The 22,040-nt window shown below is 50.1% G+C and overlaps 2 protein-coding genes across 4 annotated transcripts in view; both read left to right on the forward strand.

The window, feature by feature from the left end:
• Window positions 1-2,972: 2,972 nt before the first annotated feature.
• pomk (protein O-mannose kinase) lies at window positions 2,973-7,519 on the forward strand. 2 transcript variants are annotated; one of them, XM_067973595.1, is made up of 3 exons: window positions 2,973-3,247; window positions 4,950-5,257; window positions 6,659-7,519. In XM_067973595.1, the coding sequence occupies exons 2-3, from the start codon at window positions 4,970-4,972 to the stop codon at window positions 7,442-7,444; spliced, it is 1,074 nt and encodes a 357-aa protein (XP_067829696.1). In that variant the 5' UTR covers window positions 2,973-3,247; window positions 4,950-4,969; the 3' UTR covers window positions 7,445-7,519. The 2 variants fall into 2 exon arrangements, with proteins under 2 accessions (XP_067829696.1, XP_067829612.1); XM_067973511.1 differs by having other exon boundaries at window positions 2,973-3,182.
• A 5,644-nt stretch (window positions 7,520-13,163) lies between these two features.
• Window positions 13,164-22,040, forward strand: part of LOC137329042 (heparan-alpha-glucosaminide N-acetyltransferase-like) — a 34,675-nt gene continuing 25,798 nt past the window's right edge. The window contains exons 1-3 of one of the 2 annotated variants that reach the window (XM_067994385.1): window positions 13,164-13,377; window positions 20,319-20,434; window positions 21,507-21,643. In XM_067994385.1, coding sequence (XP_067850486.1) covers window positions 13,164-13,377; window positions 20,319-20,434; window positions 21,507-21,643 — 467 coding nt within the window. The remainder of the gene's footprint in view (window positions 13,378-20,318; window positions 20,435-21,506; window positions 21,644-22,040) is intronic. The other variant, XM_067994386.1, reaches the window with a different exon arrangement.

Below are 22,040 nucleotides of genomic sequence, written 5' to 3' on the forward strand. Positions count from 1 at the left end.
TCTGTATTCTGCTTGCTGGAGACTTTGTGTGAGAACTGGAAAAAGACATGGCATCCTTTTTATAGGACTGGCTGAAACAAAGGGAGCAAAGAACGAAAGGGAAAATCAGATGTATTAGAAAAAAACAGCTCGTGGTTTAATAGCCTGTGGAAAAAATGTTTAAAAACCAGAAAGAGTTTGATTTTCAGTCATCTTGCCTATGTTACACTGGGACTGCTCAACTCCCTTAATCTTTCTTCCCTCCAATAAACTTCATGCTTTTAAAACCCCAGGTTGGTGCAACCGAATCAATTCCCCCGAGTTACTCCAGCTTTATTATGGTTTTCAATCCTTGTGCCTTTACTAGGTTTCTCAATTTAAGTGTTATTATCTCTAATCTGTGTAGAGTTAAACCTGAACAGGAGACTATTTATTGCATGTGTGTCTGTCTTTGTGTTTGTGTGTAACTCCACTGTCCTTTAAAATCCTGATTGCAGGGCCATTTTGGACTTGTCGGATTGTCTGTCTAGACTGTGTCTGTCTTTCTCGATCTGTGTTTGTGTCTTTGTCCCTCTCTGGGTCTGTGTTTGTGTCTTTGTCCCTCTCTGGGTCTGTGTTTGTGTCTTTGTCCCTCTCTGGGTCTGGGTCTGTGTCTCTCTCTCTCAGTCTGGGTTTGTGTCTGTGTCTGTGGGGTGTCTCTCTCAGTCTGGGTTTGTGTCTGTGTGTCTCTCTCTCTCTCATTCTGTGTTTGTGTCTGTGTGTGTCTCTCTCTCAGTCGGGGTTTGTGTCTGTGTGTCTCTCTCTCAGTCTGGGTTTGTGTCTGTGTCTGTGTGTCTCATTCGGGGTTTGTGTCTGTGTGTGTGTCTCTCTCAGTCTGGGTTTGTATCTGTGTCTCTCTCTCTGTCTGGGTTTGTGTCTGTATAAGTCTCTCACTCAATCTGGGTTTGTGTTTGTGTCTCTCTCTCTCAGTCTGGGTTTTTGTCTGTATGTCTCTCTCTCTCAGTCTGGGTTTTTGTCTGTGTGTGTCTCTCTCAATCTGGGTTTGTGTCTGTGTGTGGGTCTCTCTCTCAGTCTGGGTTTGTATCTCTGTGTGTCTCTCTCAGTCTAGGTTTGTCTCTGTGTGTCTCTCAGTCTGGGTTTGTGTCTGTGTGTCTCTCTCTCAGTCTGGGTTTGTGTCTGTGTGTCTCTCTTTCAGTCTGGGTTTGTGTCTGTGTGTGTCTCTCTCTCAGTCTGGGTTTGTGTCTGTGTCTCTCTCGCTCTCTCTCTCAGTCTGGGTTTGCATCTGTGTGTGTCTCTCTCTCAGTCTGGGTTTTTGTCTGTGTGTGTGTCTCTCTCTCAGTCTGGGTTTGTGTGTGTGTCTCTCTCTCTCAGTCTGGGTTTGTGTCTGTGTGTGTGTGTCTCTCTCTCAGTTTGGGTTTGTGTCTGTGTCTCTCTCTCTCTCTCAGTCTGGGTTTGTGTCCCTGTCTCTCTCTCTCTCAGTCTGGGTTTTTGTCTGTGTGTGTCTCTCTCTCTCTCAGTCTGGGTTTGTGTCTGTGTGTGGGTCTCTCTCTCAGTCTGGGTTTGTGTCTGTGTGTGTCTCTCTCTCAGTCTGGGTTTGTGTCAGTGTCTCTCTCTCTCAGTCTGGGTTTGTGTCTGTGTCTCTCTCAGACTGGGTTTGTGTCTCTGTCTCTCTCTCTCTCAGTCTGGGTTTGTGTCTGTGTGTGTCTCTCTCTCAGTCTGGGTTTGTGTCAGTGTCTCTCTCTCTCAGTCTGGGTTTGTGTCTGTGTGTCTCTCTCTCAGTTTGGGTTTGTGTCAGTGTCTCTCTCTCTCAGTCTGGGTTTGTGTCTGTGTGTCTCTCTCTCAGTCTGGGTTTGTGTCAGTGTCTCTCTCTCAGTCTGGGTTTGTGTCTGTGTGTCTCTCTCTCAGTCTGGGTTTGTGTCTGTGTGTCTCTCTCTCAGTCTGGGTTTGTGTCAGTGTCTCTCTCTCTCTCTCTGTCTGGGTTTGTGTGTGTCTCTCTCTCAGTCTGTGTGTCTCTCTCTCAGTCTGGGTTTGTGTCTGTCTCTCTCTCAGTCTGGGTTTGTGTGTGTCTCTCTCTCAGTCTGGGTTTGTGTCCGTCTCTCTCTCAGTCTGGGTTTGTGTCTGTCTCTCTCTCTCAGTCTGGGTTTGTGTCTGTCTCTCTCTCTCTTTCTCTCAGCCTGGGTTTGTGTCTGTCTCTCTCTCTCTCTCTCAGTCTGGGTTTGTGTCTGTCTCTCTCTCTTTCTCTCAGTCTGGGTTTGTGTCTGTCTCTCTCTCTCTCTCTCTCAGTCTGGGTTTGTGTCTGTCTCTCTCTCTCTCTCAGTCTGGGTTTGTGTGTCTCTCTCTCTCAGTCTGGGTTTGTGTCTGTCTCTCTCTCTCAGTCTGGGTTTGTGTCTGTCTCTGTCTCTCTCTCTCAGTCTGGGTTTGTGTCTGTCTCTCTCTCTCTCTCTCAGTCTGAGTTTGTGTCTGTCTCTCTCTCTCTCTCAGTCTGGGTTTGTGTCTGTCTCTCTCTCTCTCTCTCAGTCTGGGTTTGTGTCTGTCTCTCTTTCTTTCTCTCAGTCTGGGTTTGTGTCTGTCTCTCTCTCTCTTTCTCAGTCTGGGTTTGTGTCCGTCTCTCTCTCTCAGTCTGGGTTTGTGTCTGTCTCTCTCTCTCTCTCAGTCTGGGTTTGTGTCTGTCTCTCTCTCTCTCAGTCTGGGTTTGTGTCTGTCTCTCTCTCAGTCTGGGTTTGTGTCTCTCTCTCTTTCTCTCAGTCTGGGTTTGTGTCTGTCTCTCTCTCTTTCTCTTAGTCTGGGTTTGTGTCTGTCTCTCTCTCTTTCTCTTAGTCTGGGTTTGTGTGTGTCTCTCTCTCAGTCTGGGTTTGTGTCTGTCTCTCTCTCTTTCTCTCAGTCTGGGTTTGTGTCTGTCTCTCTCTCTCTCTCAGTCTGGGTTTGTGTCTGTCTCTCTCTCTCTTTCTCTCAGTCTGGGTTTGTGTCTGTCTCTCTCAGTCTGGGTTTGTGTCTGTCTCTCTCTCTCTCAGTCTGGGTTTGTGTGTGTCTCTCTCTCAGTCTGGGTTTGTGTCTGTGTCTCTCTCTCTCAGTCTGGGTTTGTGTCTGTCTCTCTCTCTCTCTCTCTCAGTCTGGGTTTGTGTCTGTCTCTCTCTCTCTTTCTCTCAGTCTGGGTTTGTGTCTGGGTCTCCGTGGACACTGATGGAGCCGGGAGCCGGTGACTGGTAGGTGCTGCTGCCGAGGAGCCGCCTCCCGACCGAGGAGCCGCGCTGGACTTCCAGCCGGGCAAGTACGGGACCCGAGTCCGGGTTTATTGGGTGGGTCCGAGGCCCGTTTAATGGGGCGAGTTATTATTTCCGATGCCGGCCCGGCCGTGTTGCGGTCCCCGGGCAGGGCGAGCCTGAGTCGGGCTCTTCTCACTGACGCTCCGCTCGGCTGTCTGGGCTGCGGGCGGGCCGCTCCCCGCTTAATCTGCTCATTTAACAAAAAAAACCAAAGGTTTAACATCAAATCTCCAGTTACCGACCCTCAAACCCAATGAAAGAGCCACGATCCCCGCCTGATGGACAGACCACCGAGCTAAGGACAGCCCTGTGGACCCAAGCCCTATATTAGGGTTGCCAACCCTCCAGGATTGCCCTGGAGTCTCCAGTAATTACAGGTTAACCTCCTGGACGCTGCTGCGAGCAATCCCCCAGGAGGAAAATCATATGGGCATGGGGAAAAAAAATGTTTTTTTTCATTTTCTTTGAATACTTTTGTTTATTGATTATGACAATGTTGCAAATTGGGGGAAAAAATGACTGTTTGACTGGGTGGGGCGGTGGGAGGCCAGTGGTCATGTGATGAAACCTCCAGAGATATGTGCAACCAGAGTTGGCAACCCCACCCCAAGCCCGTGCGTGTTCCACAATGGGCCCCTGTCTCTGAAAGGCCCAGCTTACCATTGCCAGGGTAAGCAGCCTCCGCCTCCCACAGGGCGAGGAGATACTGCCTCCCACAGGGCGAGGAGCCTCCCCCCGCCGGCAGGCAAGGAGATACCGCCTCCCACAGGGCGAGGAGCCTCCCTCCGCCGGCAGGTCGAGGAGATACCGCCTCCCACAGGGCGAGGAGCCTCCCCCGCTGGCGGGTCGAGGAGATACCGCCTCCCACAGGGCGAGGAGCCTCCCCCAGCCGGCGGGTCGAGGAGATACCGCCTCCCACAGGGCGAGGAGCCTCCCCCGCTGGCGGGTCAAGGAGCCTCCCCCGCTGGCGGGTCGAGGAGATACCGCCTCCCACAGGGCGAGGAGCCTCCCCCGCTGGCGGGTCAAGGAGCCTCCCCCGCTGGCGGGTCGAGGAGCCTCCCCCGCTGGCGGGTCGAGGAGATACCGCCTCCCACAGGGCGAGGAGCCTCCCCCCGCCGGCGGGTCGAGGAGCTCGTGTCAGGGCCTGAAGTTAACAGCTTTGGTCTTTCTGATGTTGAGCTGGAGGAAGTTGTCACTCATCCAAGACTAGGTGTCATACATACCCTTTAAGAACCTACTCTAGTGAGGGTGCAGTGCAGTAACTCACACAGCAGAACATTGATTTCCCTGCTTACAATGAGAATGTGCTGGGCAAAACAAAATGCAAAAAATACTGCAGATGCTGGAAAACTGAAATAAAAGCAGAAAATGCTGGAAAACACTCAGCAGGTCAGGCAGCATCTGTGGAGAGAGAAACAGGATTAATGTTTCAGGTTGATGATGTTCTGGAGAAAGGTCATCAACCTGAAACATTAAGCCTACCTTTCTCTCTCCACAGATGCTGCCTGACCTGCTGAGTGTTTCCAGCATTTTCTGAGAAAATTCTGGGGGCTTGGGTTGTGATCCTCTGGGGGCACCTTCCCACCCCCATCAGTCGAATAGCCATCCAATTCTTCCTGTTCACTCCTGATTCAATATCAGCCTGAGGCTCAGAGTAAGAAGGGATCACTGGCCCATCCTGTTTAAATGCAAACCTTTGTTGTGCAGGTAGCAGAGAGTTTTGGAAGATGCTGGGGACAGGTGCTGGTGACCACAGCCCTTCGATGCTGCAGAGGGTGGCCCTGGGCTTCGTACCTCTTGTTGCTGCCCTCCTTGCTGTCACCACATTCTTCAGGATGGAGCTTCTGGAGCATTTGTCTTGGTTGAAGGGACCTGGGGACAGGAGTTCAGACTCATGCCTGTCTGGCCACTTCCGACTGGGAGGAATGAAGGATTGCCTCTCCTGGCTGTCCTGTGATAGGATACAGAGTGAGGTTACTGTGACGGAGCTGATTGGACAAGGTGCTGTCAAGCAGGTGAGTTCGTCATGAAGAAGTTTGATTCCCCCCCCCCCCCCCCTTTCTTTAAATCAGTTTTATCCTTTTCATTTTCATTTTTGGTGAAGTGTTATCTTGGGGAGTGGAACACTTAACTTCTCCCCTCTGAATTGGGTTTAGAACGAAAGACTTGCATTTATACAATGCCTTTCACAAACCCAGGATATCCCTCAACCAACATCACTAAAACAGATTATCCGGTCATTATCTCATTGCTGTTTGTAGGACCTTGCTGTGCGCAAATTGGCTGCTGCGTTTCCAACATTACAATGGTGACTACACTTCAAAAGTACATCATTGGCTGTAAAGCGCTTGGGTCGTGCTGAGGTCGTGAAAGGCACTATATGAATGCAAGACTTTCTTTTACTGGGCAAGACCAGTCTATGGTTTCTATTTCCACCATGTACAGAGGTTGTGCCCAGAGGCGGTTGTGAATCCCAGCTCAGCACTCGCAGAAATGATTGAAACTTGCTAAAAAAAAAATCTTTTTTGTGGTAGGCATCTTTTGCATTATTTATATTCACATATAATTTTTCACTAAAGTTAGTGAATGGAAGCAAATATACTGCCAGGCCTTCAGCCTGCTCTCCATTCAGAAACATGCTGCCCTCGGACTGCCCGACATAGCAGAAGGTTGTGTGACCTCAAACCGAGGGAGGCACATTCTCATCTTATCAATTCAAATCAAGGCATAGGAGAACTCTCAGTTCCTGAAATTCGTACAGATCCATTAAATTCAGTTCTGTAGGTAGATGTGTCAGTCACACTTGTGGAGCCTGTTCATGTTCTGGGGTATAAATGACCTCAGCTTGTACCCAAGTGTTACCATTACCTATCAGACTAAATAGACAGTCGGTATATTTCCCTCCAGTCATGAATCGGGACATGTTCCCTTTGGAGCTTGGAAGAGAATTCTGTAATAACTATTGCTCTGCCAGTGGGATCTCCGCTAAAAATCCCACACCTCGTTCCTTAATAAAATAATTTCCTGATTGATAAATCAACTAATCAAACTCTCTGGAGAAATTAAGACTGTACTGAAATTTATTTTTAGGGAAACAGATTTCAAGCTGTCACCAGGCCCCATTGAGACCAGCTCATCTCTAACTTCCTAGTTACATTGTTCCATATTTGGCTTTGACAGTTGCAACATTTTATGATCTCTATATTGTTACCCTCTCCATTCACCCTCCTCAATAGCCCACCCCATTCTCCCTTCATAATCACCTTCCCCCATTCCCCCTTTCCCCCCACAATCTAGATAATTAATCATTAACCCATGACACTGCAGCTTTCCTGATACAATTAATAAACCTCTAATGAGATCACTGTCCCATTAACCGGTCTGTATATTCACAAATGCCTCTGTTTGCACTGCAGGTATTCCTCGCACACTGGAGGGGAAACAACGTTGCTCTCTCTCGACTTGCTGTCTCTGAATTCAGGAATGACTTCTTTCATGGATTAGAGATGCTGAAAGGCTTACAGAGTGCGTACGTGGTTAAACTGCTGGGATACTGTGAAGAAGATCACACTATTCTCACCGAGTATCACCCCTTTGGATCATTAATCAACGTTAATTCAGTTTTGGGGCAAGAGGGGCATCGCGGCTTAAATACTTGGGAAGTTCGATTTCGTTTAGCAGTTGAATACGTGACGATCCTGCATTATCTACACAGCAGCCCTTTGGGCACTCGGGTTATGTGTGATTCCAACGACCTGGGGAAGAGCTTGTCCCAGTATTTGTTAACTACAGACCTGCACGTGATAGCTAATGATTTGGACGCTCTTCCGCTGGTGAATCGGAGCGCTGGCATTTTAGTAAAATGTGGTGCCCGGCAGCTGCAGGGTGATTTTGTGGCCCCAGAACAGCTTTGGCCGTTTGGCGATGACCTCCCATTTTCTGATGACCTCCTGCCTCCATACGACGAGAAAACAGATATATGGAAGGTGCCGGATGTTACGGATTTCCTGCTGGGACAAGTGGAAGGAAGTGATGTAGTCAGGCTCCATTTGTTTCAATTGCATCAAGACTGCAAGAGGAATAAGCCACAGCAAAGGCCATCGATGCTGACTGTTGTACGGACTTATAAAGCTGTTTATACTTCACTGACACAGGAGTCAGAACTGTTCGGTACTTACAGCGACACATTACATGATTTATAATAAATGATGGGATTCTGTTCTTATGGGATGCTGTAATTTAACTTCAATAAAATCCCTTCTATATTGGAGGTAAAAGTGACACCTTTTGTCAATCTGCAGGTATCACGAGTAATCCAAAGACAGCGCACCAGGTAACACCTGCCTTCTCCTCGGCTGTGGGCAGATTGGCTTCACCTTATCTAAAAAAGAAGCCACCACATATCAGGGCTCCAACTGTGCAGATCTGTTTGACTCTAATGCTTTCCCACACCTGCTAACCCCAGCCCTTCCAAACCTTAGGCCCACTCATCCCACTCACCCCCAGTATGCCCATACCCAGGGACCCTTCTCCCACCCCCCAGTACACCCACGTTCTGAGAACCTTCTCCGACGAAGCCATTGTCTTCAGGCCCTGCCTCAAACTCTGTTCCCTGGCCACCGACTCCCTCCCTCTCCCTGACCACTGTCTGAGGCAGAACCAGATCGTTCGCAACCTTGGCGTCCAATTTGACCCTGAATTGAGCTTCCGACCACATATCCACTCCATCACCAACACCACCTACTTCCACCTCGGTAACATCGCCCGTCTCCGTCCCTGCCTCAGCTCACGTGCTGCTGAAAACCTCTAGATTCGATTATGCCAATGCTCTCCTGGCCGGCCTCCACCTTGGACCCTCCGTAAATTTGAGCTCATACGAAACCCTGCTCCCCTCATCCTAACTCGCACCAAGTCCCATTCACCCATCACCTCTGTGCTCGCTGACCTACATTGGCTCCTGGTCCGGCAATGCCTTGATTTTAAAATTCTTATCGTTTTTAAATCCTTTCATGGTTACTTCCGTCTCTATCTCTTTAATCTCCTCCAGCCCTACAATGCTCCAAGATCTCTGCGCTCCTCAAATTCTGGCCTCTTGCGCATCCCCGATTTTGATCGCTGCACCATTGGCGGCCATGCCTTCGGCTGCCTAGGCCCTAAGCTCTGGAATTCCCTCCCTAAACCTCTCCGCCTCTCTATCTCTCTCCTCTTAAACACTCATTAAAACCTACCTCTTTGACCAAGCTTTTGGCCACCTGTTCTAATTTCACCTTAAGGCTCGGTGTCAAATTTTGTTTGATAATCGCTCCTGTGAAGCGCCTTGGGATGTTTCATTACATCAAAGGCACTATATAAATGAAAGTTGTTGTACTTACCACCCCCAGCACACCCATACCCAGGACCTTCTGGTACTTATCCCACCCGCAGGACTTTTCCACAGTGCACGTTTACCCTGGGACCCTTCTCCCACTCCTACCTGACTGGTATCCCTTTCGCAGAGCTCCCTCACTGAAGTACACCCTCCCACTACTGCCACACCAAAATCTCTCCCAGTGCTCCCACACCCTGGGACTCCTCTGCCATTCCTACCCATACCAGTGGTAGCTATTGGTCCCACACTACTATTAACCACTCTGCCACTTATCCCACATCCCAGAATTGTCCCCTCATTCAATGCTCCCATGCCCAACAGCCTCTTTCCACTCCCATTCCTTTGTACAGTATTACAAATGTGTCCCTGCACTGCTCATGGTGTATTGGAGGATAAGCTGTTTTCCACAGACATAGAATAACATCAAAGGTATGAAACAGAAACAGGCCAATCAACCCAATTAGTCCGTGTTGGTATTTATTCGCTACGTGCACAGTAATCCTCATCCCACACATCAGCTCTGTTCCAATATCCCTCTATCCCCCTTTCCTTCACCAACCTATCTAACCTATTCTTAAATGTTGACATAGTCTCTCTTCAATCATGAACTCTGGTAGTGCTGAGGTATGCTAGGAAAGATGCAGTATTTTGAACTGACATAGGAACAGGCATAGGCCTTCAGCCCCTTGAGCTTGTTCCACCACTCAATTAGATCATGGCTGATCTGTATCTTAACTCCATCTACCTGCCTTGGTTCCGTAACCCTTAATACCCTTGCCTAACAAAAATCTATCAATCTCAGTTTTGAAATTTTCAATTGACCCCCAGCCTCAACAGCTTTTGGGGAAGAGAATTCCAGATTTCCACTACACTTTGTGTGAAAAAGTGCTTCCTAACATTACCCTGAATGGCCCACCTCTAATTTTAAGTTTAAGCCCCCTTGTTTTGGACTCCCCCACCAGTGGCAATAGTTTCTCTCTATCTACTCTATCAACTCGTTTAATCATCTTAAACATCTCAATTAGATCACCCCTTAATCTTCTACACTCAAGAGAATACAAACCTAGTCTATGCAACCTGTCCAAATAATTTAATCCTTTTTGTCCCGGTATCATTCTGGTGAATCTGTGCTGCACCCCCTCCAAGGTCAGTTTATCCTTTTTGCCAATCAGTCGCTGGTTGCCAAGATGTAGCAGACTATGAAAATACCCTCCTCTTTGTTATCTGGATTGTCCCTATACCATTTGCTTTGAAGATGATGGGTCCTCACCATCCAATCAGAAGATTAAAATGGAGTAAAAAGATATCGCTTTCTCCTCAGTTGATAAGAAGGTGAAAAAAGTTTGTCAGTGTGGTCATTGGCCATGAGGTTTGTGCCCGACTTTACCATGAGAGTTTGACATCTGAAAGTGAGAGAAAGTTCAAACAAATGCAGATGCCTAACACAAAACTTGCTTTATGTTTTCAAAATGGAAGTCAAGCACGTATTCAAGTGATGTAACTAAGTAAACAGTGCATGATTATCAACATATGTTCTATCAAACAACACAGGGCCATACCCTTTCCAGAATTAATCTTCTAATATATCCACATACCTCCCCCATTCCTCTGTCCACATGTACAATGGAAACTTTGTATGTAAACGTGTCACATAGTAATTACACCACCTACCAGTGGTGGTGCTGTAATGCCTCTGTTTTGCCTCTCCTAGCGCCTCAGTCTGTACTGCAGAGAAACCCCTCTTCTCCAATGATCACCATTTCTCTGCTGCCCAAATTGTTGCAAGTTTTGCAATTTAACTATTGATTATTTTACATTAGATTAGGGCTCATGGGATTGGGGGCAATATATCAGCATGGATTGAGGATTGGTTAACGGGCAGAAAACAGAGAGCAGGAATAAACGGGTCATTTTTGGGTTGGCAGGTTGTAACTAGTGGGGTGCCACGAGGATCAGTGCTTGGGCCTCAGATGTTTACAATCTATATCAATGATTTAGATGAGGGGACTGAGTGTAATGTATCCAAGTTTGCTGACGATACAAAGCTAGGTGGGAAAGTAAGCTGTGAGGAGGAGGCAAAGAGACTGCAAAGGGATATAGACAGGTTAAGTGAGTGGGCGAGAAGGTGGCAGATGGAGTATAATGTGGGGAAATATGAATTATCCACTTTAATAGGAAGAATAGAAAAGCAGAATACTTTTTAAAATGTGAAAGACTAAGAAATGTTGGTATTCAGAGAGATTAGGGTGTCCTTGTACACGAATCACAGAAAGTTAACACACAGGTACAGCAAGCAATTAGGAAGGGAAATGGTATGTCAGCCTTTATTGCAAGGGGGTTGGAGTATAAGAGTAAGGAGATCTTGCTGCAATTATATAGGGCTCTGGTGAGACCACACCTGGAGTATTGTGTACAGTTTTGGTCCGATTACCTAAGGAAGGATATTCATGCCTTCGAGGCGGTGCAACGAAGGTTCATAAGATTGATTCCTGGTGTGAGAGGATTGTCCTATGAGGAGAGATTGAGTAGAATGGGTCTATATTCTCTGGAGTTTAGAAGAATGAGAGGTGATCTCATTGAAACGTATAAAATTCTTAGAAGGCTTGATAGATACTGAGAGGCTGTTTCCCCTGGCTGGAGAGTCTAGAACTAGAGGTAATAGTCTCAAGATAAGGGATCGGCTATTTAGGACCGAGATGAGGAAAAATTTCTTCACTCAGAGGGTTGTGAATCTTTGGAATTCTCTACTCCAGAAGGCTGTGGAGTATCTTCAAGACTGAGATTGATGGATATTTGGACACTAAGGGAATCAAGGGATATGGGGTTAGAGCAGGAAAATGGAGTTGAGGTAGAAGATTAGTCATGATCTTATTGAATGGCAGAGCAGGTTCGAGGGGCCCTATGGCCTACTCCTGCTCCTATTTCTTATGTTCTTATTAAAAATGTAAACAATTTTACAACACCAAGTTATAGTCCAGCAATTTTATTTTAAATTCACAAGCTTTCGGAGGCTTCCTCCTTCGTCAGGTAAACATTTACCTGACGAAGGAGGAAGCCTCCGAAAGCTTGTGAATTTAAAATAAAATTGCTGGACTATAACTTGGTGTTGTAAAATTGTTTACAATTGTCAACCCCAGTCCATCACCGGCATCTCCACATCATTATTAAAAATGGGGATTAAGTTACAATTGCACACCTTGGTCCAACTATCTCTTTTCCCCTGGCCCAACTTCACCTGAAAACTACAATTGATCTTCAGCCCCTGTACAATACACGGGAGATTGGCTAGTGTAACATTTTTTAAATGAAGACACAATTCCTTTAAATATGATGAGAATTTAAATCTACACCACCTGCATATGATAATTCTACTACTGCAGTACTAATAAATTCGAAAAAAACGATGAAAAATGTTATTATTTACACACATTTAGAAAAATCAAAGAACTGCACTATTTTCTTTGCAGCTCAGGGTCACTCCCATTAAAGTTATCCCTTTCTTGAAGGTTGATTACTTCAGGATCTTTCAGTTACCGTCTCAGACCGTCACCCACTGCATTTGAATCGGATAACTCCGAAATAGTAAATCCTCAATAAACCAGCCCTCGATAACATTGAACAGAGGAATTGTTAAATCACAGTGGAAAATCAGTACACAATACAGTTCCCTGGTTTTTTTTCTCACAGTTTTAGATGTCAGATGTTTTGTGATATCCTAGCGCTGCCGTCTGGAGCTCCTGTGACCAGTATCCATGTAGTGGCATGGTCAACATACAGTAGCTTTATTTTATCTTGTGTTTGAGAGGTGTGAGGTGTTAATCTGGGTGGAAGGGGCTCCCTGGGGTCTGAGAATGTACTCAGGGTGTGAGTTCCCTGGGGTGTAAGGAGCTCCGCAGGGTGTGAAGGGAAACCCGGGGAGTGAGTGTTTTTTTTTATTCATTCATGGTATGTGGGCGTCGCTGGCAAGGCCAGCAATTATTGCCCATTTCTAATTGCCCTTGAGAAGGTGGCGGTGAGCTGCCTTCTTGAACTGCTGCAGTCCGTGTGATGACGGTTCTCCCACAGTGCTGTTAGGAAGGGAGTTCCAGGATTTTGACCCAGCGACGATGAAGGAACGGCGATATATTTCCAAGTCGGGATGGTGTGTGACTTGGAGGGGAACGTGCAGGTGGTGTTGTTCCCATGCGCCTGCTGCTCTTGTCCTTCTAGGTGGTAGAGGCCGATTTGGGAGGTGCTGTCGAAGAAGCCTTGCCGCACATGGGTGGGGTGAGGGGGCATCACGCCCCCACATGTGCCCCCCGCGCCTCTCCTGACATTGCCCTGTGTACTGACTGTCGCCTCCCCTGTACTAATGGTCCAATATTCCAGCTCCCACCTTGATCCGGCCCCGCCCTCAGACAGATGCCACGCCCCCAGACAGATGCCCCGCCCCCAGACCGGTGCCCCGCCCCCCCGCCGATGCCCCGCCCCCAGACCGGTGCCCCGCCCCCCGCCGATGCCCCGCCCCCAGACCGGTGCCCCGCCCTGTGAGGCGGAGTCGGAAGTGGCCGCCGATGAAGCGCCGAGTGCGGCTGGTGGCGGAGGAGAAGCAGCGGCGGGAGCGGGGCTCACCGGGGCAGAGCGGAGCGCCGGGACGGCATCAGGGCAGTCGGGCAGCGACGGGAGAGCCGATGGATCCTGGGGGCCTGAGCCTGGCGACTGTGCTGTTCTTCGCCCTGACAGTTCTGCTGGTGGGCGGCGTGTACCCGCCGGGCGCGGTGTCTGAAGGTAAGAGGCCAGCGGAGAGGAGACAGTGTGTCCCGGGGGGGGAGCGAGGAGAGGAGACAGTGTGTCCCGGGGGGGGGGAGCGAGGAGAGGAGACAGTGTGTCCCGGGGGGGGGGAGCGAGGAGAGGAGACAGTGTGTCCCGGGGGGGGGAGCGAGGAGAGGAGACAGTGTGTCCCGGGGGGGGGAGCGAGGAGAGGAGAGAGTGTGTCCCGGGGGGGGGGAGCGAGGAGAGGAGACAGTGTGTCCCGGGGGGGGAGCGAGGAGAGGAGACAGTGTGTCCCGGGGGGGGAGCGAGGAGAGGAGACAGTGTGTCCCGGGGGGGGGGGGGGGGGAGAGGAGACAGTGTGTCCCGGGGGGGGGGGGGGAGCGAGGAGAGGAGACAGTGTGTCCCGGGGGGGGGGGGAGCGAGGAGAGGAGACAGTGTGTCCCGGGGGGGGGGGGGAGCGAGGAGAGGAGACAGTGTGTCCCGGGGGGGGGGGGGAGCGAGGAGAGGAGACAGTGTGTCCCGGGGGGGGGGGAGCGAGGAGAGGAGACAGTGTGTCCCGGGGGGGGGGGGGAGCGAGGAGAGGAGACAGTGTGTCCCGGGGGGGGGGAGCGAGGAGAGGAGACAGTGTGTCCCGGGGGGGGAGCGAGGAGAGGATACAGTGTGTCCCGGGGGGGGGGGGGGGAGCGAGGAGAGGAGACAGTGTGTCCCGGGGGGGGGGGGAGCGAGGAGAGGAGACAGTGTGTCCCGGGGGGGGGGAGCGAGGAGAGGAGACAGTGTGTCCCGGGGGGGGGGAGCGAGGAGAGGAGACAGTGTGTCCCGGGGGGGGGGAGCGAGGAGAGGAGACAGTGTGTCCCGGGGGGGGGGAGCGAGGAGAGGAGACAGTGTGTCCCGGGGGGGGGGAGCGAGGAGAGGAGACAGTGTGTCCCGGGGGGGGGGAGCGAGGAGAGGAGACAGTGTGTCCCGGGGGGGGGGAGCGAGGAGAGGAGACAGTGTGTCCCGGGGGGGGGGAGCGAGGAGAGGAGAGAGTGTGTCCCGGGGGGGGGGAGCGAGGAGAGGATACAGTGTGTCCCGGGGGATACCGTGTGTCCTCCTCCCCCGGGGGGTAGTGGGGGGGGGGGGCTACAGTGTGTCCTCCTCCCCCGGGGGGTAGTGGGGGGGGGGGCTACAGTGTGTCCTCCTCCCCCGGGGGGTAGTGGGGGGGGGGCTACAGTGTGTCCTCCTCCCCCGGGGGGTAGTGGGGGGGGAGCTACAGTGTGTCCTCCTCCCCCGGGGGGTAGTGGGGGGGGGGCTACAGTGTGTCCTCCTCCCCCGGGGGGTAGTGGGGGGGGAGCTACAGTGTGTCCTCCTCCCCCGGGGGGGTAGTGGGGGGGGGCTACAGTGTGTCCTCCTCCCCCGGGGGGTAGTGGGGGGGGCTACAGTGTGTCCTCCTCCCCCGGGGGGTAGTGGGGGGGGCTACAGTGTGTCCTCCTCCCCCGGGGGGTAGTGGGGGGGGCTACAGTGTGTCCTCCTCCCCCGGGGGGTAGTGGGGGGGGCTACAGTGTGTCCTCCTCCCCCGGGGGGGTAGTGGGGGGGGGGCAGAGTGTGTCCTCCTCCCCCGGGGGGTAGTGGGGGGGGCTACAGTGTGTCCTCCTCCCCCGGGGGGGTAGTGGGGGGGGGGCAGAGTGTGTCCTCCTCCCCCGGGGGGGTAGTGGGGGGGGCTACAGTGTGTCCTCCTCCCCCGGGGGGGTAGTGGGGGGGGGGCAGAGTGTGTCCTCCTCCCCCGGGGGGGGCAGAGTGTGTCCTCCTCCCCCGGGGGGGGCAGAGTGTGTCCTCCTCCCCCGGGGGGGGCAGAGTGTGTCCTCCTCCCCCGGGGGGGGGCAGAGTGTGTCCTCCTCCCCCGGGGGGGGCAGAGTGTGTCCTCCTCCCCCGGGGGGGGCCAGAGTGTGTCCTCCTCCCCCGGGGGGGCCAGAGTGTGTCCTCCTCCCCCGGGGGGGCCAGAGTGTGTCCTCCTCCCCCGGGGGGGCCAGAGTGTGTCGTCCTCCCCCGGGGGGGCCAGAGTGTGTCGTCCTCCCCCGGGGGGGCCAGAGTGTGTCGTCCTCCCCCGGGGGGGCCAGAGTGTGTCGTCCTCCCCCGGGGGGGCCAGAGTGTGTCGTCCTCCCCCGGGGGGGCCAGAGTGTGTCGTCCTCCCCCGGGGGGGCCAGAGTGTGTCGTCCTCCCCCGGGGGGGCCAGAGTGTGTCGTCCTCCCCCGGGGGGGCCAGAGTGTGTCGTCCTCCCCCGGGGGGGCCAGAGTGTGTCGTCCTCCCCCGGGGGGGCCAGAGTGTGTCGTCCTCCCCCGGGGGGGCCAGAGTGTGTCCTCCTCCCCCGGGGGGGCCAGAGTGTGTCCTCCTCCCCCGGGGGGGCCAGAGTGTGTCCTCCTCCCCCGGGGGGGCCAGAGTGTGTCCTCCTCCCCCGGGGGGGCCAGAGTGTGTCCTCCTCCCCCGGGGGGGCCAGAGTGTGTCCTCCTCCCCCGGGGGGGCCAGAGTGTGTCCTCCTCCCCCGGGGGGGCCAGAGTGTGTCCTCCTCCCCCGGGGGGGCCAGAGTGTGTCCTCCTCCCCCCCACCTCAGACACCATACCACCCCTGTCCCACCCTCTGTACCCCATCTTGGACTTACTGTACCTCCCACCCACCACATCTTGGAGCTGTACCCACCCCTGGGGGGGGGGGGTAGGAGTGATATGGTGTGCCCCCTGTGGGGTTGAGGGGATATGGTGTGCCCCCTGAGGGTTGTCCTCCTGGAGGGGTACAGCGTGCCCCTCTTGTGTGGGCCCTCCTGGAGGTGAATGGTGCCCGAGGGGTGGGTGGTGATGGTACGGTGGTGGAGGGGGTGATATAGTGTGTCCAGGGCTGAGGGGGATTGTTTTTCTGGATATTTTTGAGCCTGCATGTGTCACTGCCAAAATCAATAAACACAAGTGTATCCAATCTTTAAATATTCATGTGTGTATCGATGATTTTTATAAAAGGTTTCATGTGTGTTTGTGATTTACTGTTTACTCATTGCTTCTTCCCTTAGTCTCGGTATTTTTTCTTACATCTCCCATTTTTCCTGCTCTCCCTTTTCTTTGTCAATTTCCTGTTTTTTTAAAAAAATGCAGGAAATCTGAAACAAAAGCTGCGAGTACTCAGGTCAGTGAGCATCTGTGTCGCGAGCAGTCAGTGTTTTGGATGTCGATCCTTTAGAACTAAAATGTGAAAAATGGAAAGCATTGAAATAGGAACCAAACAAATGGCAAAAGAGAGAGAAAATATTGGTGAAATGACCTGTAATGTGTTTGAAAGAAAAATGGATGGTTAGATGTCCAAGATATTTTATATAAGGTTGCAATCTCTGCTCTAAGTCAGAAGGTCGTGTGGTTCAAGCCGCACACCAGAGACGTGAACATAATCCAGGCTGACACTTCATTGCAGTTCTGAGGGAGTGCTGCACTGTCAGAGGTGCCGTCTTTTGGATGAGACATTAAACCGAGGCCCCATCTGCCCTCTCGGATGGGCGTAAAAGATCCCACAGCACTATTTTGAAGAAGAGCAGGGGAGGCATTTATCCTTCAACCAACAGCTAAAACAGGTTACTTGGTTTGTTTCATTGCTGTTTTTGGGATCTTTACACTTCAAAAGTTCTTCTTTGGCTGTAAAATGCATTGGGGCATTCTGAGGTTGTGAAAGGTACTGTAAAAATGCAAGTCTTTTTTTCTATAAGGCGATGGGACGGAGTTCTAATAAAAGGAATTGAAGGTGTGAGCGAGAAGAACAACTGAAGTGGGGGACGGTAAGTCAGGCCTGAAATGGTAACAGGAGAAGCTACTAAAATGGGGCAGGATTCCTGCGGTCTGGAGAGAAGAAAAGCAGGACTGACCCCTCGAGTCCTCAGGCCCTGCCAGCAAAGTGTTCTGATGGAGGGTCCCCACTCAAACAGGATGGGTGTGTCAGTGCGGAGGGGGAGATGGGTTGGCCCTTCAAGGTGGGGAGAGGGGGTGTTTGAAACCCTGCGCGTGTGAGTGGGAAATGCTCAGGTTCCTATCTGCTGGTTGCATGCAGGTAGTTTCTACTTCCAACAGTACAGCTACCTACAGCTCCCAGCCGATCCTTTCTCTGTAACTAGATGCTTTCCTGCGAATTGGGGAAAGCCACTCCCCCATTTAGTTGTTGCACGTTGGCGTCTGGAACCATAACCGAAGCACTCTGCCTCAGGTGGTCCTGAACTCCAACCCACTGACCGCTGTCTGTTGCAACCCTATACTCTTTGCTAATACATAGCAGCAGTGTTCCCTCACGTTAGTTCCACAGTATGTGGCCTCTGTTTTCACAGCAGCGTTGCAGAAAATGAAGGGGAAAGAAATGGGGAGGGAGTGTGACCCCTTTGAACCATTCATTCTTCTCAGCCCTCTCCCAGTTTCAGATTACAGTGTTTAGGCACCGGGACCCTCTGTTACTGGGTCCTCCTGAAAGCACAACACTAACCCTTGCCTTTTCCCTCGCTGTGTTCTTTCGGGTTTAGGATTTGGCCAAAATTGGCGACCCTAATCGGGTGGTGCCAAGAATTCCCACTGGGAATTCTGCAGGAGTGGGGGAAGCTAAGTGCTGAAAATCGGAAATAAAACAGAAAATGCTGGTAATATACTGCACCCTGTCAAGAGATGGTATTTTGGGTTTAGACAGTTCATTGAAATTGGCAGAGCAGGCTCGAGGGGACGCATGGCCTACTCCTGTTCCCGTGTAATTCCATGGGATTCACTCACTAGACACGACAGTCTCCACTTTCATTGGAAAGTGATAATTTCACAGAAGTTAACTTTTGCAAGAAATAAGTATAAGAAAAGCAGTATCTCTTAAAAATATTTGTAAAATGCAACACACTGCAGATGCTGGAAATCTGGAACAAAATATTGGAAGTACTCAGCAGGTCAGTCAGCATCTGGAGAGAGAACAGACAAGTCAACATTTCTGTTGTGTCCTGCTGTGTGTTTCCAGCATTTACCTGTGTGTGGTGTGGAATCAGGATATTGGTGTAGAAGGTATTTATTTATCTTTTTATTGCTGTCTTGTGACCTGGATGGGCAGTGAATGTTGCTCTGATTGGTACAGATTGTTGGAGGTTATATCTGCCTGTTTAACTTACGCAAGTATGTGGGCAACATATGGGATGAGAGTCGCAAGTCTGTACAAGCGCACTGAGAGACATGCTGTCTGCCCTAAGGCGGGATTTACATCAGAGGTCAGGTAGTTAGTAGAAACTACATCTGTTGCTCACCAGGCTAAATGCACTTTGATTGAAGAGCGCAGGAATGAGCTGTGCTTCCTCTTCCAGCGATTTCTGTGACGTTGACAGTAGTTGAAGGGGCAAACTGGTTTAACAACCCATGACACTTCCTTTTTTCCCCCTTCTATCTAATATCAGTGAGGTAAAGTCATTTAGTATTCCTCAGTGAAAGTGGGGGGAGGGGGTGAATGATAGTTACATAGAAAATAACTTCTCAATTGAAATTAAGTATTATAAATGCACAACAGCCTCTTAAAGCTGAACGTAAGTTAATGTTTTGTTCAAAAGGCATTCGATAAGGTGTCACATAAAAGGTTGTTACGCAAAATCGGGGCTCATGAGGTTGGGGGTAATATATCAGCATGGATAGAGGATTGGTTAACAGACAGAAAACAGAGTAGGGATAAAAAGGTCATTTTCAGCTTGGCAGGCTATAACTAGTGGAGTGCCGCAAGGATCAGTGCTTGGGCCTCAGCTATTTACAATCTGTATTAATGACTTAGATGAAGGGACCGAGTGTAATGTATCCAAGTTTGCTGATGATACAAAGCTAGGTTGGAAAGTAAGCTGTGAGGCGGACACAGTGTCTGCAAAGGGGATATAGACAGGCTAAGTGAGTGGCCAAGGTGGCAGATGGAGTATAATGTGGGGAAATGTGAAGTTATTCACTTCGGTAGGAAGAATAGAAAAACAGAATATTTTTTTAAATGGTGAGAAACTACTAAATGTTGGTGTTCAGAGGGATTTGTGTATCCTCGTATAAGAAACACAAAAAGTTAGCAATTAGGAAAGCAAATGGCACGTTGGCCTTCATTGCAAGGGGGTTGGAGTGCAAGTGTAAGGAAGTCTTGCTATTGTACAGGGCTTTGGTGAGACCTAACCTGGAGTACTGCGTACAGTTTTGGTCTCCTTATCAAAGGAAGAATATACTTGCCTTAAAGGGGGTGCAACAAAGGTTGATTGTAAACCAGGCATCTTTTTAGGGTTTGTGTACTGTTGGCGTTGGTGGGAAGCTGCTTCCGGTTGGCCTCTGGACAGCAGTGATGAGATTTCGTGAAGGAGGCTGTCTGCTTTAATTTGATGCCATGTTGGGATGTAAATCTTTGAGCAGTAAATATTACCCAAGGGAAGGATCCCTTTTACCTCCTGGGCACTTTTTAAGTGGGCATGTGATCTCAGTACTCATTCACATGGCATATGCATGTGAACATTAACCTTTTTATACAGTTGGTAAGATGGTAAGACACAAGTAGATTGGTCCAGATGCAGCTTACGCTGCGCTACATCACTCTGAAGCCCGTGGACAGACCGCAGGGGTTAAAGGAAGGGAGGATTAGAGGGAGTGGTTCCCTCTGTCCTGTGATCGTTTAAGATGCTGAATTGGTAGTAACCTCTGACCAGGCTGCCATTAGGCGATTTGAGGTACCTGCCAAGAGACCAAAAAGACGAATTTGAAGGGGTACATGCTATTTATTTTGTATGTTTTTATAAAAAACCTGAACCATTCTCAATAAATCCTGAGAATTTTTAATTAACTAGAAATGCACCTATCTTGCCAGAAGACAAGAAAATGTGATGGTGGTTTTATTGGGGAGGCGGGGAAAGGACAAAGGAAGTTGAGGTTTGTTACTTGCATGATGGGTATTTGCATTTGAGTTTTTTCTTTTTTATTTCACAGAAGTGCCTGAAAGAAGGTCTCAAAAACTCGAGATGGACCAAGCAGTTTTAAGAGTTTACAACGAGCTATTTCATGAAGGCCTGGTGGTCTCCTGGTTGTCGGATCACTGTTACCAGGTGGGAGTGAGGTAGCACACGTCAACCGAGTTGTGTCCTGTCAGTTGTTGTGCTCAGGCCTGTCACTGTATCCCACTGTAAGCTCTAGATCGTATCTTCGCTGTAACGGCATTGAGCAATCGGAACTGGGGTGAAAATAGGAAAGTACCGCTTCAGAAATTAAAACCACGTGCACTGGACCCAGTGTTACAATATTGAGAGGGCACGCTCTTGATTGTGGGAAGCAACTACTTTTGATGATCAGGACTTTGTGTTAAGATAACTTTGTCCTTTATTCTCGTCCCTTTTGCATTTGCGCTTGGAATTGAGCTGGTTAGATTACGTTTAAATTTAAACGTTTAAACGCCTGATTTAAAATCACTGAAAATGACTTTTTAAAAAAAAAAATTATACTGAGCCATTTAATAGTTTCATTGGTGTACACTGGTCAGCTTCTTCGTAAATTAAATATATTTTGATATGCAAAAACTTGTAAAACGTGCCAACTAGCGCTTTTGCGTGTGAGAAAATGAGCGCAATTTGAAGAGCCTCCCCGAACCAGCGCAATCTGTGCAATCTCGCAGAGTGTTTATCTGGAGGTGTGGCTAGTTTTGTGGGCAGGGCCTGATCCGGGCGAATTGAATCTTGAACCACCGCAAAAGATCAGTGAAAACACGAGCATGAGTGGTTTTGGGCATAACTTACCGACGTTTTAAATTTCCCGATCTTTCTTTTGTGCTGGAGTCTGGGCACAAACTAGCAGAAACTCCACCCACCCCCCCCCCCCCCCCCCCCCCAATATAAAAGGTTGTATGTGATTAGCCAGCTAAGCAGAGCTGGAATTTTGCCTTGGATTCAGACCATTGTCTGTTTGGAGTTGATGTTGGAGCTAGGCAGCAATTTATTTGGAGCATCTCTCGGTCACAGAGACTCTCCAGACAGGAGGATTTTTTTTTTAATCCAAACTTTCTCGAGGTCTGCGTACTGTCGGTTGTAAAACACGAGCAAATGAAATCGTATGGCGAGGTGTAAATCTGCCTTCGTTAATATTTATCTCACTGTTTGTTTCCATCTGTGTATCTGATTTTTTCAGTGCTTGTATCAGGAACTTGGAAAAGTGCCTCCAGAAAAACGTCTAGGACACCCTAGGAATTCAACATTTGTCATTGACACCAAGCATCCAGTCACATTACAGCTGAAAACTAAGGTCGATGGACAAGAGGTGTGCAGGTTAGTGAATGCACTTCCGCACTGTTACTACTGTATCCCCAAGTGCATGCATCTGGGAAAAGTCTGATATCTGACCTGGCTCGCTCTTTGTTGGGAGAAGTCTCTGGCCCGCTCTTCGTTAAATTACTAAACTGATGAAGACGCAGTTCCTGAGTATGGAACGGAAGCTGTGTGTTACATAGTCACGGTTTCAGGCAGAAGACCTTCAGCCCATCTAGCCCTCCCATCCACAGTGTTCCCATGGTGCATTGTTAATAACCCTGAATCCCATTTGTTGACCAGAACCTGTCTAGTTCTTTCCTGTCACCCATTAAGGTATCTTGTTCCACCACCCATACTGGCAATCTATTCCACATACTCCCCATCCTTTAGTTGCTCCTGCAGTTATCCTTAATTT

The sequence above is a fragment of the Heptranchias perlo genome, chromosome 1 (genome assembly GCF_035084215.1).
Source record: "Heptranchias perlo isolate sHepPer1 chromosome 1, sHepPer1.hap1, whole genome shotgun sequence".
Taxonomy (NCBI): domain Eukaryota; kingdom Metazoa; phylum Chordata; class Chondrichthyes; order Hexanchiformes; family Hexanchidae; genus Heptranchias; species Heptranchias perlo.